Raw genomic sequence first — 22,950 nt, forward strand, 5'->3', positions numbered from 1 at the left:
TAAATCCTCAAAACCACAAATCTCTGCATCGTATAAAAGGCAGGGCAGTACTTTTTACCAATGGTAGCGGATGACTGGAAGTAAAGAGAACCTGACAAATTTTCTATTTAGGCCAAGAAGTTGACCTGCAAAGGCTATGGCTCTGGTCTTTATTCTAGAGTAGAGGTCTTCTTTAGGCATAGCCGAAGCACTTTAGCAATGATATTTTTTCTAGAGTTACCTGGTCGAGGCACCAATAAAAATGTTTATTTATCGGATTGTGAAAAGGACATTACATTTGATTTACTTTTGTTAACTGACCAGTCATTAGCGGCCATATAAGAGTTGACAGCTGCAAGGGATCTCTGCAACCCCACTAGAGCATAATCAAATAACACTAAGTCGTCTGTGTAGAGGCACCATTTGACTGTAGAACTGACCAAGTTTTGCATGGAAGGTATGCACCTTTATCAACCGGGCCAGTGCCAGGACACAGACCTGACGCATGCCCCAGACCTGACGCATGCCCCTAAAAGTTTCAGTAGAAATAGTAAGCATACCTTCGTTATTCAGATGAAGATGAAGTGAAGTCCCGTTGTGCAGCTCTGCTAAAGGGGCTAAACACCCATTGGAAGGCCCTAATCATCGATTATTCCATAAGCGGTCACGATTCCCTCTGTCAAAAGCGGCTGGTAAATCAATACATGCAGCAAATGTGCATTTGTTCTTAGCTCATGCTTCTCTCTGCATAGTTTGAACCACCATTTCATTTAAAGATGTACCAATATGCGTCTGAAAGCCTGCATGCTTATATTCAAATCTGCGTACTGATGCGGCAAGAGAATCGATGCAAACATTTTCCCAGGTATATCAAATAAGGCTATCGGGCGATAGCTGTCTGGCAAGCTATCTGGTAAGCAATAAGTGTTTCCCTTTTTTATAAATCTGACTGATATAGGACCTGAAGAGGAAGTGCCAAGTATCATCCGCACGCCAGCCACCCCCTTTGAAGTGCCAGGTACGTTCACGCCAAAATATTTGATGAATGGAGAACAGATAAACCAGCAGAGAACCGCAGTTGGGCTCTGCCTAGTGCCTCTCAGAATAACAGCACCTATTGAAGTACCAACACCTAGGAAAACCTGTTCTGTAAGGTACCCATTGAGAAAACCATATCTACAGGCAAGACATAATGACGGTTGTCAGAATTTAATACCCAAAGAAGCCAAGAAGATACTAAAGGAAGACGAATGGCGAGAAATTGGACGGACGCACGTATAGAAGATATAATGACCTGAGAATACTGACAAAGAGACAAGATGCCATGGATAAGTGACATCCTGAGCATAAGGTGAAGAAATTGATGTCAAGATGCAGAAACTTATGCCATATGCACGATGAAGATATTAAGTTAGTTTAAACGTGTACAGATTCAAGAACAGATTCAAGAAACCGCAAGAAGCAAAGAAATCGTGACGCTTGCTTATGCTTGGTAGTAAAAGAGATTGCGGCAAGCGCCAACTATACATATATCTACCTCAAAAGCACTTTATATATGAGTGTAAATTCACTACGCACATGAGCAGAATTGAACAAAGGTTACTAAAGGTCTCGAGAAGAGTGCTGCAGCAAACAAATCGAGAATTAAGACCGAGAGAAACCTAGCTGAAGGTAAACATTCCAAGAAGCCACAGTCGTATCAGGCTGGAATAGGCCAACAGTGGATAAAATTAAAGGGAAAAAGAACAGAGCATCCTGTTCAGAAAGGTCAAGATAAGCCACAGATGGTAGAAGACTGGCAGAATTAAGTCAAATACACAAAAATGCATGAAGAGGGCGATTTCACGGTGTCTGAATCACGTGACAAGGCAGGCAGTAAGTGATGAGTCTTTCACACCTACGCATGGACCCCTGCCATATCCATACTCAATTTTCTCAGACCAAGAGCAGACTCGTGGCCATACTACAAAGAAATAATTGACACATGACCACTGAGGTGATGAATGATTGTAACATAATTGGAGGGAAGCGGGGGTGCAGACTAACTCCCTGCACCTGGCTGGCTATTCTTCATGCTGCTAAGCGCAAGTGGAAAAGTATGAGTGGGGTTGATGCCAACTCAATCATAGTGAACCGTGTAATCTAGGGTCCTATAGTTAGTAGAACCAATGAGACGTCATACTTTTAGTGATGTTTACAGTGGCCATTTTGAAGGAAGGGCTTAGTTGCCCCACCTGACATTGATTATCCAATCCCCTCTCCCCGTTACCATATACAGATATTGTACCTATGTTAAAGTTACCTTCCTCTAACCAATCACATTGCATGTTAGGTTTTTAAGATTACGCATCAATGATGACGAGTTTTTGGTATAAATATTGTGTTTTTTCTGAAATTAATTGGAGTTTAAGCGAGAAGGAAGATCGAGCGGTTGCTGATGTTCATTGAACTCCCCGTTTTTTGTACTCGTCATTAAACAGACTCCCTTTGCCAAACTATTGAGTTGTCATTATTACTTGGTGCAAGAGTACGAATCTGCATCCCCATCTATCTCGAGGCTACTGCTACTCATCTTAAAGGGCTGTTAGGAGTCCCCCAGTCTTATGGGCTGGCTGGGATCCATCCAGTTCAGACCGTTTTCAGGAATGTGGCATTATGCTCAAACCTAAGATGTTTGAAACAAGTTCAATAAGATCATTGCCCACATGGCTGGAGAGTTTGAAGTGTAGCATTCGCCATGCCCTCTAGGCACGGAGCTCTTGAAGATTTCAGACCTATGATGATGCCCAAAATCATCTCAAATTCAAATACCGAATTCCACTTGACATTGAAACATGGAGTAAGACAAAGGTAATTTTCACTACCAATAGCCACATACATAGATTTACAGTAAACAGCCTCAGGAGTAATTGGATTCCTATCTGTATATCCCTCTTTTCCCCGTTGAAATACATTTGATGTGACGTCCACCTGCAACTATCTTGCCTCATCCTGCCTAGTGAAGCCTGGGGTGTGTAGTCCTGTTTGGGGACCCCTGACGTAAAGGATTGATAGCCTGCCTTTTTCTTTGCAGGACCTTTTTAACTTTGAATGTCTTTTTCTATAATATGAAATGATCTAACTCTAAGAGTTTGTTCTTTCAAACCTCTTTTGAGACTGTTTATTCCTATGATCAAACCCGAGGTACTTTTCAAACCACCCTACATATAACCTACAGGATAGGGTTTACACCTGGGACACTGTGAACATTGTTGTAGGGTTTCGACTTGGTAAAGTTTGATAACAAGGGTTTCGGAGCCTTATAACATTATCAGGCTTATCATTTGTGTCTATTAAATATTTCCAACTTAGAATTCTTTAGCACTGTTGCCTTGAAAATGTTACTAATAATGACGTGTATGATTGTAAAGCTCTCTGTTGCTTCCCAAAGTTACGTCTGCACTCCAGAAATATCATAATGATAATATGTGTATAATCAATGGGGTGTTAACAAACTGTGGTTTGTGTATGTGTAGATATTGTTTTGATAAATAGTATATTTATGTATACAACTGTTTGAACCTTTTAGTGCTTGTCAGTCTCTTTTTTATTAATTGTAATTGTACTCTAATCCAAGTATTAGCCTTCTTGATCAGTGTTAAGGCAGTTTTTGTACCATCCTCAATTGAGAGCACTACAACCACTAGTTCTAATCTGAGGCTAATACACCTTACATGAATGGCAAACCAAACCTCGCTTAAGGTAGGTAACATAGACAGATGGACAAGGGTGAACTTTCAGGTTTGGATAGTAAGCTGACCAACGTACAATTAGTCCACTGACATCTCTAGAAAATAACCTTCACTGATATACTGAAAACTATATACTTTATTAATACATTTACACAGCGCCATCATGTCAAAATAAGTACCTAGTATATTATTTTAAAAAGTAGTGTGTAAACAAGAGTGTTTTAACCCCAGTGTCTATATGTGGGCCAAGTACCACAGGTAAGCATCCGACATATATTACCAGGGGCTGGGGAGGACAAGGGAACCACAGAATCTGACAAGCAGGTAAAGCCCCTGCACAATGCTGCAGTGTCCACAAGACTGAACTCAGCCCCTGATCTATGGTAGGTCATTGACCAGAGGTCAGGACTTAATACATAAAATAAAGGGGATGACAGGAAAGGGGCCTAGAATTTATTTGTTTTTTTAAATAGAACTTTTTTGCATTTTTCAAGTAAAAAAACAAAACCGGGGCACCATGAGCACCATTAACAAACATAATATATAAATGCTTCCCAAAGAACTTGGTCTTTTCCCACCATTTCCAGCCCTGTTCACCCCCCCCACCATCCCCCAACCTTCTTCCCATTCTAGGCATGGTTCCAACTACAAGTTAAAGTTCAGTTATACATCACACATAGTCAACCCACAAAATATTTCTATGGCCATGATTATCGCCCATACCTATTGAAAAAGTTAAGCCACCACGCCTCTGTTACACCTAGTCACATCAATCAAGGGCGTAAGGTATTCCAGGGAGTATATATTGCTCATCTTTAGTAGCCATTCCCCTTCGTTGGTTTTGTGGGCTGCTTCCATTGCTGTGCAACATCCCTCCCGGCCGCTATCAATAGCGTGTGAGGCATATGATTCATGCTTATTTATTCTCCCACATCACTGACTCCCAATACAATCCGCATTGGTGAAAAAGCCCAATGAATCCCATCCAGCTCACTTATCCAAGACATATTAGTTCAAAACGTCTGTATCTCGCAACATTCTCACAACATGTGCCAAATGTTCGCCCGATCATGGCCACATTTTCAACAATTGGTGTTAAGAACTGGGTACATTCTTGTTAGATTGTCCGGGTGGATAGTGCCATCTATTTAGAAGGTTAATTGCCTGTCACGTATATTGTAGCAATATGATGGCCTGTTGTGGCACATCTTCAACCAAAGTGCATTCGATATTTCAAAGCCCAAATCCTTTCCCCAGCTAGCCCTAGCCTTAATCTTCCTTGGTGGTTGAACCATCAACAATTCTCTATATAGGCTAGCAATCAGGCCTATCATTTCCCTCTTTTGGATCAGAATTGTTTCAAAGGTCCTCCGTTCCCTATGAAGGTCATCTCCTCACTTTGAGTCCGTAAGTGTGCCCTTCTGCTGTATGTAACAAAATATCAGTAGGTTCCCAATCTGGAAGTATTCTACCAATGGTACCACTGATAGAAATGGTCCCCCATTCCACAACTGTCCTGCCTTTTCCAGGCCTGCCTCAGACCACAACTGGAATACAAGGGGCTCATTGATAATGTCTCACAAAGGTGGGGCCCATATGCAGCTTAGAGGTGAGGGTCAGCATGTAAGCCATTGCACGCTTCTCTGCTCCTTCCATATATTCCGCAGAACTGCCAACACTGGGTGTTCAGTTATCCGACTGGGAATCCTTGTCTGCGGGACCCATAGACAATCACCCAGTGACACTGGGGCCAGAACCGCATTCTCCAACTCAACCCAGTTGGTTGGATGTGTGTGGATGGAGATGATGCACTAGAACTCTTAGTTGGGCTGCCTTATAGTACCATGACAGATCTGGGAATTTCACCACTCACTCATCGGGCGAATTAGTATTTTGCAAGAAGTTCTCGCCTAAGCTCCCTTCCATAGGAATCTCAATGAGGCCCTCAATCGTTTGGAGGAAGGCATTGGGCCACCACTCTGGGAATCATCTGGAACAGGAATAGAAACTGAGGCAAGAGTGTCATTTTGATAAAATTCAGCCTGGCCATCCATGACAGCTGCATTTCCCCCTAGCTATGTCTTTTCTCACCTTAGCCCAAATGGACAAGTAGTTTACCTCAAATAGGTCACTCAGGTCCCTCAAAATCGACACCCCCTTGTATCTAAATCCCTTTTCCTCCACTACAAATCGTAGGGTCTCACGTCATTCCTGTTCCGTCTTCTGTAATGGGCTCCCAGGGAAGACCACTAACTTATGAATGTTTATCCGAAACCCTGATAAACATCCATAATCTTCCATAATCTACTAGCCCTCGAAGTAGGGATGGGATTGAGTCCCTTAGGTTGGTGACATAAGGTAAAGCATAATCTACGAAAAGACCCATCTTGTATGATTTCCACTTGGCGGAGATGCCCCAATATCCTGCTCATCCCTAACACTGGCAGCCCAAGACTCCATCACCAGCGAGTATAGCAATGGAAACGGAGGGCATCCCTGTCTAGTGCCCCGAAATAAAGGGATGGAGCTTGATTCAACTCCATTAACCAACGCCCTCTCAGAGGGGAATGAGCATAGGGCCCCAACGCAAATCTGCCATACCTTTCCCATTACCCATTTTCTGCAAGACCGCCTTCATAAATGACTGACTAGCCCAGTCAAATGCATTTTAGGTATCTAGGGAAATCACTTAAAGCAAGGAGATTTAGTGTCTTCCTAAGATTGTCCGACCCCTGCCTATTTGTTACAAACCCTGCTTGGTCTGTGTGGGCCAGTTTAAGAAAGACCTCTTTTAGCCTGGAAGCCAGTATTCGAGTGGATATATTGGCCTACTGCATTGGATCCTTACCCTCTGTTTCCACTGCTATTGAAGACTTTAGCGAGGGCTGGGGAAAGGAGGTCTACCTACAGAAGGCCGACGTGAATTTGTCCTTGCCAGGTGCCTTCCGAGGTTTAAGGCACAGGATAGACGTCTTAATATCCTCCCCTGAAATCTCGGCTTCCAACCCCTCTCTATCCTTAGCAGTCAGGGAGGGAAGTGTCATATCACTCGGGAATTCCTCTACCTCGACACTGTATCCTTATTGCTATACAGGATTTTGTAAAACTCTCTACACCTTCAGAGGATACCCTTGGGGGAACCCATTAAATCTTTTCCCGCTGTCCCACAACTGCTCCATTTATCTATCAGTTCTCTCCTCCAGCAACCTGTTACCAATGTAGTTCCCACCTAGTTTCTCCTTTCATAATACCTCTGCTTCGTTTATTTCATCTTCATGTGCACATACCCCAGGTGTAGTTCTTGCCTCTTCTCCCTGATAGACTGGAGAATCCTCTGTCCGTTCCTCACCAAACTAGCCCTGAGCTGAGAAATGTCTTTCTTCATTCTGTCTCAATCAGCCCCCTCACTTTCTTTTTCCTGACCACCTCTTCAATGAGGGATCCCCCTGAATATGGCTTTTGGTGCCTCCTCCATGTTTCTGCTGTTCCTCGCCTGTATGAGTCCTCTCAACAAACGACTTGCATCTCCCCTCTAGGAAGTCTCTAAACACAGAATGTCCGACGAGGGAGTCATTGCTACTCCACCTGGAACCTCTGTCCCTCTGACCGCTGAGGTTCAATTTTGCCGGTACCATATCAGGATCCAACCAAACGATCATTTCCAACCGCACCGAGACTATGGATCCCTGATTTGCAGCTGACAAGAGGAGAAGGTCTATTCTTGGGCATGTAATCTGCGTTGGGGAGAAAAAGTGTACCCTCCTGGTTGGTAGTGTTTAGACCTCCACACACCTATCCAGTACTAGTCTATAAACTTCTCATTGTCCTTACTCTAGGCCTTTGGGTCCCTACCTTACGAGATCTTCAATCTAGCCCTACGTACAGGATCATATTGAAGACTCCCTCCCTGTAAGACCCTCAACCATTGCTCTATCATCGTGAGGGCGGACCTGATGAAGGTCATCTGGCCAGTATTAGAAGCATAGAGAGCCACTACGGAAATATGTGGCGCCCCTAGACACTTCTTTATCATGAGTACCCTACCTGGTAATGCCCTCCTACTCCTAGTTTGGACCTTTTTCAACGTACATGCTTTTGCAAGGATAAGACGCAAGGATGCATCCTCCGAACCTTCTAGAGTAGTAGGGAGCACTTGTGTCGAATTAAGGCCCTTAAAACCACCTTTAAACTCACCCATGGTCCCAAGTGAAACACCAAAATGTGTCACCCCTTGAAACATGTAAACCATAAACAACAATAAAACTAGTGTAAGTATCCACTCAAAAAGAGACACACAGATATCCCGGTGCCACTTAGGAGTACAACTATCATCCCCTCTCCTACTACACTCCGTTACATTCCCACAGATCAATAGATAACCGACAACATTTTCCAAAAAGTATTCATTTTCCTAATCCTTCGTGCTACTCTCGGTTTTTTCCTTGCAACAGGCTGTGCAAAACGCCTTTTGAATTGTTCTCTATCTACGTTATTCTTTTGACGGCACGCTGACGGTGTGCTTCTTGTAGGAGTTGTGCAGCTAGATCTGCTCCTTTTATATTGTATTGATCTCTGTGGAACTAAGGCCTGCATTTTGCCGTTGATCTAGAGTATGCACTGACCAGTCCTGGATCAACCTAATCAAATCCCCTTTCCTTTTAGCTGCACCCAAATTCTATCACCTTTCTCAGGATGGCCCATTTGGCCGTATAGTAGTGGCATGTGAACACCACCAACCTAGAACCGAAGCCGGAGCCCGGTCCTCAGTACACTCTGTCCACTAGAATCGTCCTACATTCCTCTGGGCCCAACAGCGTCTTGAACATGTCGCTCACTCACAATTCACTGCCCTCTCTATTTTCTATGTTATCCATCTTGCTTCTCACATCCTTCTTCCGGAGCTCCAGCTCTTTAATCTGAGCGTCCATCTTCGTCTCCAGGATCTCCATGGAAAGCCAATTGTTTTCTAGGTCCTCCGCTCTGTCTTCAACCTTCTCAACCCTCTCCTTCATCGCAGACAGGGAGGACTGGTCTTCCGCTCTGAGGGCCTTTATCTCTGATGAAACACTGTCAATATCCCACTGTAAGGCCTGGAACCCTCCATTTGGTTGCACACCAGCCATGTCTACACCAGTTGTACTACACTAACTGGCCCTCGAAAGCTTTATTTTTGACAAGAGGCTTCGCAACACTGAACCTAGAGGTCCATACCACTCAGGTGGCGAAGAATCCTTAGACACACCAGTCTCTCTACAGCTGCAGGGGTGGGAGTAAGCACCAAGAACCTTGTAATCCTGCGCCACAACAAGGGAGGCCGGCTCTCTATGGATCCCTGTTGGTGGTTAGGAGTATGATCAGTGTTTCCTTGCCAATCTACCTATGTTCGCACACCATCAATGCCTTAATACTGTGGGAAGCCTTCCCAGGTAGTATGCTGTGCCGGTAGCCGCAGCATGCGCTATGCCCACTTGGCTGGTCTCAACCATTAAACAGACCATGAAATTGTCTGAGTGCAGAGGCCAGCCTCCCGGGTGTTCTTCCCCCACCACACCATACAGGTGGTATCCTGAGCCGGGTTGGGGCTACAGTCCACTTCACCTGTGCTCAATAGTGCAGGCCTCCTCCCCTAGAGTGAGCGCCATGGCCCAGGCTCCCTCTACAATGTTTTCAAGCCTGACTCCGGAGATAGGGCTGCAGCTCCCACCAAGCCGGACCGCTGCAGGAGATCCGGCACGCTTAGGAAGTCTAGAGATGCATCGCAGCAAGGTCCGATCTCGCCCTCGCCGGCTTTCTCCCTTCTTTCGCTTCGGGACGCCTGACCAGAGAGTATGTCTTCCAACCCCAATTATGGACCCCTCGTCACCGTAACAGCAATCGGGCTGTTAGTCCCGTTTCAGCGTGGAGCTTCACTCCAGTGAAGCCCCGGCCTCAGAGGCCTTCTAAAGTCGGGCCGAGCCCTCCAGGTTCTTTGATGGTTCTTTGATGGCTCTGCCCCCCCAGGAGCCTCTCGTTCCGATGCTTTGATGTCGGGGGGGGTGGGGTGTTGTCTCTTTCTTCTACAATTATGGAGTCTACGCTTGGCTGTGATGGAGTTGTCCGTTCCGTATCGGAGTGGGGAGCGTGCCATTCATGTAGCCATCTTTCTCCACCCCCCTAGTAGTTTCCGACCTAGACATATTTAACCAGTAAAGAATATTACTCGAAACGTCCCGAAGTCCTATATCAGTACTCCACTTTCATTTGGACCCTTTAGGACATATTAAAAAGAATGCAAATGCATATGTGATAAAACATCAAAGTCTTAAGAGTAGTACACTTTTTAAAGCCAAAGCCTTCCCTGAATTAACAGAACTTATTCAATACGTTTGTGGGGGAAAATATTTAGAGTTGCCGTGATTAGCTATAATGTTAAGAATACATTCACTAGTGGAGAAATGTAGAGCGGGACTTAAAATGGATTCAAATCTTGTTGATCCAGGATAAATGTCCACGGGCAGGTAAGTACCACAGAGTCCATTTTAAAGAGATCCAGAGCAGGTTTAAAGTTCCATAGTAAAAAATGGAAGAAAAGTCAATGGGCCATTCGCTTTAGTGGAGCTAAGTCAGTTCCACCCCACAGGTACGGATTCTACAGCAAAAATAAAACATGGAAGACAAGACGGGACCACCCAGAGAACTGTTCCAGAGGTCAATGGATGAATAAGAGCCCAAAAGGAAGAAGCAGAAGAGCAGGAGAGAACCCCCAATAGAACTGTTCATAACGAATCTAAACCCCAGATGAAAGGGACTCAAGAGGGAGAGTATCACAACTAACTGCAAACCCCAGGAACCAAAGGCATGTAATCCCATCAGCAGTTTCAGTGGAAACCACTTACAGCAGCACAAATTACCCAGTAAATGTTGGGCTTCCCTTATAGGTGCAGTTTACTGGATCCCGTGCCCAGTGACTTGCTTCTTGAGCCAGCGACGAACCAGAAAAGAAACAAAGGGCCTTCCCACCACATCAGCTTTCAAGCCTGCATCAGGGATTTCAGCGAGGTAGACTCAAAGGTGAGGGACCCCACGAATACAACTCCCGGCAGCTTAGTGGACAAATGAGCAAAGCAGCGCAGAAGTAAACAATCACAGGTAAGGGCCAACAACTGGCAGCACGCTCTATTTAAGCTGAAGAATTAGCGTGGTGTTGAAGCTTCACAACCCCAGCAGCTAACCACAGCCAAGCAGATGTTAGTTGAGAAAAAATGCGGGATGCAGTGGTAAAGGGCAAAGAAAACTATTCCAGCAAGGAGGGCTTGACCCAGAAGATGTGGGGAGTTGACGTGAATCTCAATGAAGCTAGGACTGTACTTCGAGAGGCGAAGAATCCAAACTGGGATATGCCCAAGCCACTGCAAGCTTCACCAAGTGAGGGCTTTAAAAACCGTAAAAACGTCAGGAAGCACTGGAAATCTCCTTTAGCATGTTGCATGACCAGCCACAACCAAGTTTCAGAAGCAAAGTGTTAAGAGGTAGATGCAAGGGCAGGGCCAGAGCCTAAATGCCACTACAAAAAGTGTGTGACCAATGGAAACCAACCAATTACTGAATGTGGTTAGGGGGCAAAGGGTTCTAGTTTAGTAGGACTGCATCTAGCCTTAGCCACCCCCACAGAAAATGAGAGACCTACACTGGCCTAAACGAGTTGGGACAAATATGGAGATTGACATTGTAGGTTCACAAAGAGCCCATGTGTCCAGAACAGCCATTTTAATGCCATGCCATGCCCCCAGATGCCTTTGGGCCAGGCGCGCTATATAAATAAAGAAAATACAAATCTCCTGGTTATTCTAAAACAGAAGAAGCCCTGAAACACAAAATAGCTGAGAGCAGGATTTAAAAAAAAACAAGTGGTACCTCAATGACTACCAAAAAGGTACATTGGGCTACCAATGCATTAAAATGGCAGGCAGCCTGTGGAGCTAGAACTAAAGTAAAGCTGCCACCAACATATTCCCTAAAACATGTGCAGGGTGATATGACCATAGGGCAAACATGAGCCTGAGAGGTACCCCTGGGATCGGGCACATTGGGGGCGATCCAATAACATAGGCATTAAGTAAGGTTGCAAGGATTGTAATAGCAGGGAGATTTCTGGAGAAGTCCCTCTGGCAACAAAAAATGATCCAAAAACATAAGGGTGTGTGTGCAAAAGGTTGCTCTATAATTCCCCAAAAATTGGAATTCTCTTAACTTTCAGCCTCATCACCAAGTGAGAATTTGATTAAATCCAATGGTGCTTTTGAAAAACCTAACTGGATGACGAAGGTGCAATGTTGTTTCAATTATTTTGCTTTGTATTCATGTTTCTTTTGTTGTTTCTTTAGAAGTTCAGTAGATTTCATAATTAATTCCTTTCTTTCTATTCATGCTATTGATTAGTGCATACGTTCGATTTAAACATTAGAGCCCATGGCAATTCAGTGCCTGCAAGACCGACTTAATAGACCTGAGCAAAGCAATGTCTGTCTAGGAGAGCTGATGATGGCCTAAGGTCCAACACTAAACATCACTTCAGGCTTGTGTGTTTATCTGTGTCTGGAGTCTTAGAAATAAATGGTAACACTTGCATTTGAAGTTGGGAGGTTCCTTTTTCTGATGCCTCCTCCTTCATCACAGTCGGCATGGCCCAGGTCAGTCAAACTAAACATAATTCATGGTCTTCGGTTCTACTTCTGTTCCATACTATGGATAGTTTCATCCTTCAAAGGTCACATTAAAGAAACTCTTATTACCAGGAGATTATGAGTCCGCCCCCTGCATCTGTGGACACCGAGGGGCAAACATTGTAAAACATTGTAATTTTAGTGGCTGCCCTTATCTAATGAAATTTTCTAAGTGGCCTGATAGCAGTTATTCATATAAGTGAAACTTTAACTCCTATGCATAACACCCACAGCCCTTAATCATAGATTCCGGACCATATTCAGCACCAGTAAAGTAGCACACTTAGTCTTTTCCCTTAGCAATTCGGGTAGTATCTCAACACTTTGGCTAGTGCAGGGATCTCTGTCTGAGTAGTGAGATAACCATCAGGCCCCCACCTTGAATTTATAGAAGTAGAAAACTAGAGGGTCTGTACATTCTCTATCGAGTCCTCAACCGGAGTATTAGAAAGACAAATGTGGTGGCTTTGCATGTATAACAGTTAATGCCAATGTTGGGGAACACAATTCGTGCTCAATATCGCTACATCTTTTTCCAACCCTTTTGTAGGCATTCAAGGTGCCAAACTTCCTGGGACATATTGGCTTTATCACATCTATGTCCGAACACTTTTGCGGATCCTGCAACAGACTGAGGATCACAGCCGATGGAAACCTTAAGGTAAGTAACCGACATGAAAGAGTTCACTCCACAGTTCAATGAATTGCTTATGGAATAAGTTAATATTACTTCCCTTGCTGTCTTGCTAAACTTCATTTGCTGATTTTTGTTCTATGGAGACCAAGGGAGACACCTATTCTGTTCTTTCTCTTCATTGAAAACCTACATTGAAATTTATGCCAAACATTGTTTAGGGGGCATGTAGTATTCAACGCAGCCATAAACATGTTGGGCTGGTGCAACAAAGTCACATTGTACAGCCCATTGGGAAGACTCTGGGGGGCGGGGGAAACCACTTGCTATGTGATGCGATCCCTGGAGATGGTGTATGTGGTATCCCTATTGTCTTCCCACGCTCCCTATGATCCAAACAGAGGATACAAGAGGCTTTCCCAAACACTCCAAATCTACTCTACAGCTTTCAACAAAATGTATCTGGGGCAAGGGACACACAAGTAGAGATCATAAAAGTAGAAACTACCAAGGAAAGACCCCAAAACCTTTGATTCCCTATTTCCCCAAACCATCCCAAAATGGGACTGTTTAAGACCTATCTTTATAGGTGTGTTCTTCACGTTTGGATCGTAATTGATGTCCACATGCAGTGTGTGGGATCCTGAAATATGTCTAAATGTTGCATAGAGCTGTGAAAAATCAGAAGGTGTGTGAACACAGAAAGAGCCCAAACACACCAGCCTGGCCAATATAGCCTGTCAGGGCTGGGTTAAACACCTTAGAGAGGATATGGACCAGGAGGTAAGCTGGATGACCTGGTCCTGGATATCCAGCCACTAGAAAAGGAAAAGGAGGACACAAATGTAACATAAACTATCTCACCTGTGTTCGAGGAACTCCTTCCACCTCCCTCTTAGGGACAAACTATAGGTAAAATCCTGTGAAGCAAGGAGCCCCCAAAAGGAAGACAGTACCAGTACATGATCAAGTTCATAGGTCAGAAAACCTCCCAGAATGGCTTGAGGATACAAAAAAAGGAAAGTGGTACAATAGTTAGGATAGGTGTCCAAAAATGGCAGGACCAGGCCAATTCAATGAAAATACTGTTCCCGTGCTGATGGGAGGTGGGGAAGATCTAGTGGTACACACTCTAGATACTGAGATCAGTTGGCCGCTCGTCACAAGATTTGTTTGTAGGATTCTGCAGCGAAAAACTCAGAGAGGAGCAAAAGAGAGGGTCAACACTCCATACAATACAGACTTGGTGATGAACGTGGGCGGAACAGTACGAGGTGGCAGTAGTGACTGGAGAAGAGGGCGAGGAGATTTTGAGGACACCTTTCAGCAGTCAGAAGCCTGAAGGATACTAATCCCAGGGCAGAACAACAAGTGCAGCAGTGAAAATTAGGTCCCAACGTTATGCTGGGGTGCATAGCACAGCAACATGTGTCCAGGAATCAGGCAACATCGGTAAGCGGATTGAAGCACAGAAGCAGAAAGCGGCAACAAATGTAAAATGCCAGAACAAAATGGAATTAACCTTCTTATTTTGTGGCACTCTGAGGCACTTCATCCCACATAAGGGAGACTATATTAGGCTACCTTTGGGACTTTGGATGCATACGTCACGAATACACAATGCTACTAGGATTTCTGTGGGGTGAAGTCCTGTCCCCGAGCCTTCACAGTAACTGTCTGGTTCACTGTACAGTTCCTTCAATGCATACTCCTTGCATCCTTCGACTTCAGATCATGACAACTCTCTTTGAATGTAAACGTATTACATTAAATATCATGAAGTTAATAATAAAGCAAAAACCTACCTGACATCATATCCTGTGCTTTGGAATGATTTACCCTCCATAAATCGAACTCCACATGTCCAAACTGCATTTCTAGACACCATTCTATTAGGTAAACACGTGAGATCAAGGACAAATAGGCAGCCTTAACAGAAACAAGTAGACCATGACCTTTAATGTTGGGAGTGCTATCTCACATTATACACTACAGAGGCAGTTTGTTCTTTTTTCTCATCTGAGAGGATTCTTGGATACATCTGCTTTTCTAGTGTTTCGCTGAATAAAATAAAATGTGTACATACTTTCATCATTCAAGCCCTTTGTCATTTCCTTCTTTGTTGACTGTTTTGCTCAGTAGGCGGGACATTTGGCTGTGCTATGTCTTAACATGTTACTCTTTGACATGTGTGGAGTCATGGCATCAACGAGCGATGACCATGCCCTATGTATTGGCTGCCCCGACAGCCACTTGGTGGGGGAGTACACCTTATGCTAGAAAATGTCTCACAGGAGACTTAAGGACATGGGCAGGTTAAGGCGGAGGGTGAGACTAGGCTCACCCTCTGGGTAAGACCGCTTGACAGAGCTCCCCTTGGAAAATGAACATTTAGAATGGATTGTGTTCTCCCACGTATTCCTCTGTCACGCTTACCTCTGGTGCCCTGCAGCAATGCCTGGTCTGGTCTATACCGATGCGTAGTCCCCTTGCTGGCTGCTTTCACCCTGACACTCCTTCCCCCACTGGTCGACTGGGGATTAACTCCCAGGGGACTGTGAGGTTGGGAGGGACCTGGGTGGTTTTGGGACTTTGGGGCTGTATCGTTCTGGGGGTCAGGGTGACCTAAAGGTAAGTACAGGGTAATTATAAGCACAGTACCTTCCCTTCTGCCCCTCCCCTCCAGACCCTGGGTTGGCTGGCTGGAGCAAAGCGAGCGCTGCTCACCTTAATGTTTGCGACTACGGTTGCGGCCGTCCGGTCCTTATCATCCTCCAGTTACTTCACTAAAGGTGCGTGGTCCAGGCCGGCTGCGATACACAGGATATGACGGTGAACAAGTAAGTCTTGATTTAAACTTGGGAACAGGTGAGTCTTGGTTAAACACGAGTGTCCAACTTGCTGTGCTTGCAAATTTAGTCTGAGCTTACTTTCACAATGTCTTTGTCTTTCTTCTTCACAGGAGCTGAGCGACTGAAGGCCGACACTGCAACGAGATGCTGATAGAATAGAGCTGCACTCAATGTGCAGGTGAGCACACTAGGCACTGGGATGGGTGGTGGTCGAAGAACGGACTGGGAACTCTCACGCTATTGCTTTGGCTTTCAGGTCTTTGGATGCTGCGGGAAAGACAACAGTCGGAGAAATGAGGAAGAACCAAGATGAGCAGGTGATGACAAACCAATGTCCGAGATGAGCAGGAGATGAAGAACCAATGTCCAAGATGAGCAGCCCTACCGGTGGACTCCGGGTGCTGTTTGGAAGAAACAAAAATGAACACGCAGACAAAGCCTTTACGCGAAGGTGTGGATCCTCGTCTCAGATGAGTTTCCTTGGGTGAGTTTCCACTGCTTCCCATCCATGTGAAGGTGTCTGTAGATGCACTGAGAGCAGGAGCGGCAAGCGAGACACCGTTCTTGCAAAGAGCAGAAGAAACGTTAAGCACAGGGCGCTGTCTGGGGCGTGGTCTTTAGCCTTGGGCCACGTCCTGTTAGTGTTAGACTGCCAGGGGCGTTGGTTCCTCGCATGTGCTTGGTGCTCCTTTGCATGTGCCGGGCGTTCCCTCTCTCTTGGTCGGCGTGCTGGTGCAGATTGCGGCCTTGCTCCATTCTACCTGCTTACGGCAGCCAACCATCATACCTGTCCACCACCTCCCCACTCTACCATGGGGGAATAGCCCTCTCCCTTGGGCCCGACCGCACTGGGCCCGCAATGGGATCGTTACATCCTCATCTTTGTCTTCCAATTAGCCTTAGCTGCTTCTGAAAAGTTTTTCTCAGCAAAGGGCACCATGCATCGTCGACTCGTGCCCCTCAACGGCCCCCGTCCACTCTCGAGCATGACGTCACCAACTGTATATAAAGCACACAGTGTGCCTGTTACTTCAATTCTGTTTTTCCGCTGCACAGTTTGCTTTGGATCGGTTCTTTGACTTTGTGTCAAATGTTTTTTTTTTCAAATGACAACTCCTAAGCCAAGCTTTAGGAGATGTGCAGAGTATGGGTCGCAGATGTCCATTACAGACCCATACCACATCTGTCTCTGGTGCCTGATAGAAGGCTGGAGGAGAGGAAGGGGAAACTGGCTGTGTGTAGGGCCCCTTCCTAGTCCCCATCGTCAAATCCTTCGAAAAGGAGGTCCTCTGATGGAAAGCGTTCTACGGGTGAGAGATCAAGCTCTTCGTCCTCCGACACCTTGCTCCATCACAAGGTTGCTTGATCAGGTAAGTTGGCTTCTAAAGCAGAGTTGAATGTTGAAAATATTTGAGAAGGCAGCTTCTCCCGCCCCTTCGAGAGAGCCGAGGAAGAGATCAGACCCTGTCGAGCCTCGTAGGCTGAGAAGGTGTCTAAAAAGGTTTCTGGGTGCACGCCCGCTAGCCTGGGCCCAAAACCGCTGATCCCTCAAATACTTGAGAGAAGGAGAGGACTAGTCTTTATCCTTCGATTACCTCGACGAGTATCGGTCGGGTACTTGGCATTAAAGTCTTCAATGCAAAAGTCTGAGGGCGGTCAGATTGGCGCTGATGCCCTTTCTACCATATTTACGGGGAAATTATGTATGTACTCATAATAACCGACAACACATTGGCAATGCATTACCTCAACAAGAGAGCTGGTGTAGGGTCACTACCACTGTGAAGAGAGACAATGCAGCTGGTTTTCGGTACTTCAAGAAGGAATCTCCCCATCAGAAGTTCACATAGCCAGAGATTAGAACACGGAGGTGGACAATCTGAGCAGGCAGAACACGGTCTCACTCGAGTGGGAGCTAGCTCTGGAAATCCTTCAAGATATAGTCCCTCTTTGGAGAACCCCTCAAGTGGATCTGATCGCATCCAATGTCAGCAGGAAGTGCGACCTGTTCTGCTCCATGGAATTTCCTCAAAGCAGTGTTCTGGGAGACACGTTTGTGGTGGGCTGGAACTTTGCCACTCCTTTATGTGTTTGCTCCAGTCTCTGTCATTTCTCACGCCATCAGGAGGTTGAGGAAGTTCAGTAAAACTGTGATCTTGATTGTTCCGGATTGGGCCAGGAGGATGTGGTACCTCTGGACATGTCCATCTGCCCTCCAATTCATTTCCCCCAAAGAAAGGACCTGCTCTCGCAAGAGGGGTGTGGCATTCTTCACCCAGAAATCATGACGCCAGGTTTCTGAGAGGTTAAGATAAAAAGATTGGGGACCTCCCTGAAGACTTAATGGAGGTGTTGCTTTCGGCCAAGAGTCCAGCACTGTGAGGTACTCCAGTCACAAGCAGACTGTGACTCGCTGGGTTTTTCTTTGCATATTGCAATTCTACAACCTAGCGGGTAAAGATGTCCCGGATGGATTACAGGCACACTCAACTACCTACTTCATCAGCTTTACAGAAAGGTGTTCCAATGCAGGACATCTGTAGTTTTGCAACCTGGTCCTCTCTTCATACTCTGGCAAAACATTATTTCCTGGGCTCTCCATCAGGTCAAGAGGCGAGGTTTGGGAAGGCTGTTTTACACAGCATTGTTGAAAGATAGATTCTCTGTTCATACCTCCAGTAACATATTGCTTTGGGAGACTATCAAAGATGAGGAATATGTGGAAGGACACAATCCATTCGAAGAACAAATTTACTGACTCCTGGTAATGTTCTTTCAACTGGATGTTTCTCCCACATCTTCCTCATCGCCCCTCCCATCCTGCTTCTCAGGAGAATTTGTGTATATTACACCTTCCTCCAACATTGGGTCATTTCTGGGCCTCCTGAATGTCTGCTTTTGAGAGAGGAAAAACTAGAACTGAAGTAACAAGCGCTGTGCGTGATATATATACAGTCTGGGACTGTCGTACTCCGTATGTTCCACCGTAAGTCTGGAAGACCACTTGGACTAGATGTCACTGAAGTAATTCAGACTTCCTTCCTGAGAGCACAGCTTGCAGGGTAAAAAAACCTGTCAGGCCAAGGGCTCAGGCAAAAAGGCAGAACGCACAGCGGAGCTAGAGGGAAGAAACAAACAATGCAAATATTACATACCGTTTGTTGATGACAAAAAACCAACCCCTCTACACCCTCCGAGACCCACAAGCTTACCTGTGTATTCCTTTTTCCTGCGGAATACCTACTTGTGATAGAACACAAGACTGGATGTGGGCGAAGGTCAGATGGCGTCTTTAAGAGAGTGCCAAGGATGGTGTCACTGATGTCCCAAAACCCAATAAGTGATGCAAACAGCAGAGCGTCCCAAAATCCAAGGAGTGATGCAAACGGCAGAGCGTCCCAAAATCCAATAAGTGATGCAAACAGCAGAGCGTCCCAAAAATCCAATGAGTGATGCAAAGAGCAGAGTGTTCCAAAATCCAAGGAGTGATGCAAACAGCAGAGCACCAAAGCCAAAAACAAACCAAGCCAAAATGTCACCAGGTGTAAGCAGTCAGCACCGTTCTTCCAAGTGCAGAAAAACAGGTTTCAGGAAGAAAAGACGTGGTGTTTACTTTCTCAAACACCTGAATGCAGGGTATTTCCTTCTTCTTTCGAAGAGCGGGTAGCCTGGAGCGGATAAGGGATACGGGGTTAGGAATCAGAAAGGGAGCCAGGAGTCAGACATGAGAAGCGGAATCCCAAAGACAGTCCGGTACGAGTTCCGCTGTCGAGCAGGGGAAGGCAGATCAGACGAGTGCCGAAACAGAATCAGAAACTAGGCAACGGGGTCCAAGGGTAGGCAGAAGTCAGCAACCAGGTACTCAACAAATAGGAAAACTTTTTCCAAGAAGCGCTGCTCGCGTAACACAACGGTTTAGGAGCACTGGCTTTCTGGGGGCGTGACTAGATATAGGAAGTGGATTCGAAAGAGGCGTGGAACGCAAGCAAAGGAAAAAGCGTTCCAAGGGTTCCTGCCAAGCACAAGTCCCATTGGGAGATGTAGTTTTTACAGGCGATAATGCCGGCGTTGATGTAATCGCCAGGACAAGCGCCACGGGCTTCCCCCATGGGTATGAGAATGCCGTAGGAATCCGGGGGGCATGACAGTACCCCACCTCAAAGATGGGCTTCCCCCGGGTCGCAATCCACGAGACGGGAGAAATGCCCGCAAAAGACGCGGAGCATGAATGTTGGAAGCGGGCTCCCAGGTACGGTCTTCCGGGCCGTAACCTTTCCAGTCTACTAGATAACGGCGGACACCACTCGTGTATCTAATATGGCCTGTACCTCGTATTCCTCTTCACCCTGAATCGTAATGGGAGCTGGATGATCGAATAGTTGCATACCAACAATGTAAGGACGCACTAGGGAGACATGGAACACGGGGTGGATTTTCCAACTTGAAGGTATGCCCAAGCGATAGGCGGCTGCATTAATGCATTGCGTGATGGGATAGGGACCCACGTAACGAGGGTTTCGTTTACGTTTGCCTGGTATATGAAGATGCACAGTGGATAGCCAGACCTTATCCCCTGGGCGGTACTCCGGGGCTGACCGGCGGTGCCTATCAGCATGTTTTTTCATGCGATCCTGTGCTTGATGCAGATGTTGAAGCACAGCAGTGCGGATAGGCAGCAAAGATTGGGCCGTTGCTTGAGCTGCGGGCACCTGTGCCAGCGAAGGAAGGGCGGACAGTAAAACCCGCGGATACATGGCATAGAAGGGAGAACAGCCAACCGACGCGTGACAAGCATTGTTGTACGCGAATTCCGCAGCCCCCAATACGGACATCCAGTCCAACTGGTATTGTAGACACATACATCGAAGGTACTGCTCCATGGTGGCATTAAGTCGTTCTGTCTGTCCGTCTGTCTCGATGGTATGATGATGACAGGCGAACGTCGATGCCAAGAAATCGGGTGAGAGCCAACCAAAAGCGTGAGGTGAATTGGGATCCACGGTCCGAGATAAGAACCAAAGGAAGACCGAACAGACGAACCACCTGTTCGAAGAATAACTTGGCCAATGCGGGAGGAGAGGGGACGCCTTTACAAGGGACAAACCGAGCCATTCTGGTGAAAGTGTCTACGACCACCAAAATAGTGGTTAGCCCCTGGACCGGTGGAAGCTCTACCACAAAATCAAGTGACAGAGTGTGCCATGGGCGTGGCGGGATGGGCTTTCTCTGGAGAAGCCCTACAGGTTTCCCAGGTACTGATTTACATTGTGTGCATACGGCACATTTTGATACAAAATCTGCCACATCCCGTTTCATATTGGGCCACCAACACCATCGGAGGAGTAGGTCGAGTGTCTTGGTTTGCCCTGGGTGGGCGGCTAAACGAGTATCATGAGACCAGCTTAGGGCCTGCAACCGAGTCCAGACATCAGGGATATACAGGCGTTCCTTTACATATGGCAGTCCTGATATCAAACGTACTTGCAACCCTTGAAGAATCGTTCCATGGTCCGCTGTCCAATGACGGATCCGTTCTAGTAAGGAACTGGTCGCAGCACAAACACACCTGTGTTTTTTGGAAAAACAGGAAGGACTGCCTCTTCGGGGGATGCATCGACTCCGATGCGAGAAAGCGCATCGGCTTTGCCATGCAAGGGGCCTGGCCGATAGGAGACGGTGAAATTGAACTGTGCAAAAAACAGATGCCACCTGATTTGTCTAGAGTTGGTACATTTCACCATAGACAGGGCTTGAAGGTTACGGTGGTCTGTATAAACAGTAACAGGATTCCGTCCCCCCAGTACGTGGTGTCGCCACTCCTTATAAGCAGCTCGTACAGCCAGTAGCTCTCGTTCCATTATGGTATAATGCTTTTCCGGGGAAGTCAATTTTCTGGAAAAGAAGGCTACAGGGTGTAGTTGTCGAGTTGTGGGACATTTCTGAGACAAGATAGCCCCAAGGGCAATGGCAGAGGCATCAGCCTCAATGATGAAAGGCAATAGGGGATCTGGGTGTAGCAGGACTGGGGCCATAGTAAAAGCCTCTTTCAGGGTCGGGAAGGCGACCTGGGCCTGAGTGTCCCAACAAAAGGGAACTGAGGGGCTGGTAAGGCGTGTCAACGGGGCTACAATAGACGAAAATGACGCAATAAAACGTCTATAAAAGTTAGCAAATCCTAAGAAGGATTGCAAACTCTTAAGCGAGGTAGTAGTAGGCCAGTCAAGGACTGCTCGTATCTTTGCATCATGCATGTGAACGCCCTGAGATGATATCACGAAACCTAGAAATTCCACAGAGGAAACGTGAAAGACACATTTTTCGGCCTTCGCATACAAACCGTGTTCACGAAGACGGAGTAATACCGCCTATACGTGCTCCTCATGTTGCGATAATGTTTCGGAGAATATTAATATGTCATCCAGATATATCACAACAAAAACATCCAACAGGTCTCGGAAGATGTTGTTGACGAAGTGTTGGAATGTTGCGGGGGCATTACATAGGCCGAACGGCATCAGTAGTTATTCGAAGAGGCCGTATTTGCACTTGAAGGCCGTCTTCCACTCGTCGCCTGCGCGCTCCCTCACCAGATTGTAGGCCCCCCTCAAATCCAATTTCGTAAAGGTTTTGGCGGTAGTGAGGCGATCCAATAATTCCAAAATGAGGGGTAATGGATATTGATTTTTTATGGTCACTGCGTTGAGTGCACGATAATCCACACAAGGGCGGAGATCCCCCTCCTTCTTTGGGACAAAAAAAATTGGAGATGCAGCTGGAGAACAGGAAGGTCTTATATGACCAAGACTTAGATTTTTCAATGTAACCCTTTAAGTGCTCCTCCTCGGGTCGTGCCAAGGAACATATCCGACCGTGAGGGAGAATGGCATTGGGTACCAAATCAATCGGACAGTCATATTCCCGGTGAGGCGGAGTTGTTCAGACAAACCCTTGTCAAACACCTCAACCAAATCCCGATATACGGAAGGTATTTCAGGTGCCGCCTTATTGGTTGCATTAACAGTGTGTGTGCTTGATATTAGAGCCATGCATGG

The 22,950-nt window shown here is 46.2% G+C and overlaps 1 protein-coding gene across 2 annotated transcripts in view; it reads left to right on the plus strand.

Annotated features, from left to right (window-relative positions):
* The window catches only part of MOCS1 (molybdenum cofactor synthesis 1), a 497,242-nt gene that overhangs the window by 324,892 nt on the left and 149,400 nt on the right, over positions 1-22,950 (plus strand). For both annotated transcript variants that reach the window (XM_069608747.1, XM_069608746.1), the window contains exon 8: positions 12,963-13,073. In XM_069608747.1, coding sequence (XP_069464848.1) covers positions 12,963-13,073 — 111 coding nt within the window. The remainder of the gene's footprint in view (positions 1-12,962; positions 13,074-22,950) is intronic.

Source organism: Ambystoma mexicanum, chromosome 4q, assembly GCF_040938575.1.
Source record: "Ambystoma mexicanum isolate Mex_15411 chromosome 4q, UKY_AmexF1_1, whole genome shotgun sequence".
NCBI lineage: Eukaryota > Metazoa > Chordata > Amphibia > Caudata > Ambystomatidae > Ambystoma > Ambystoma mexicanum.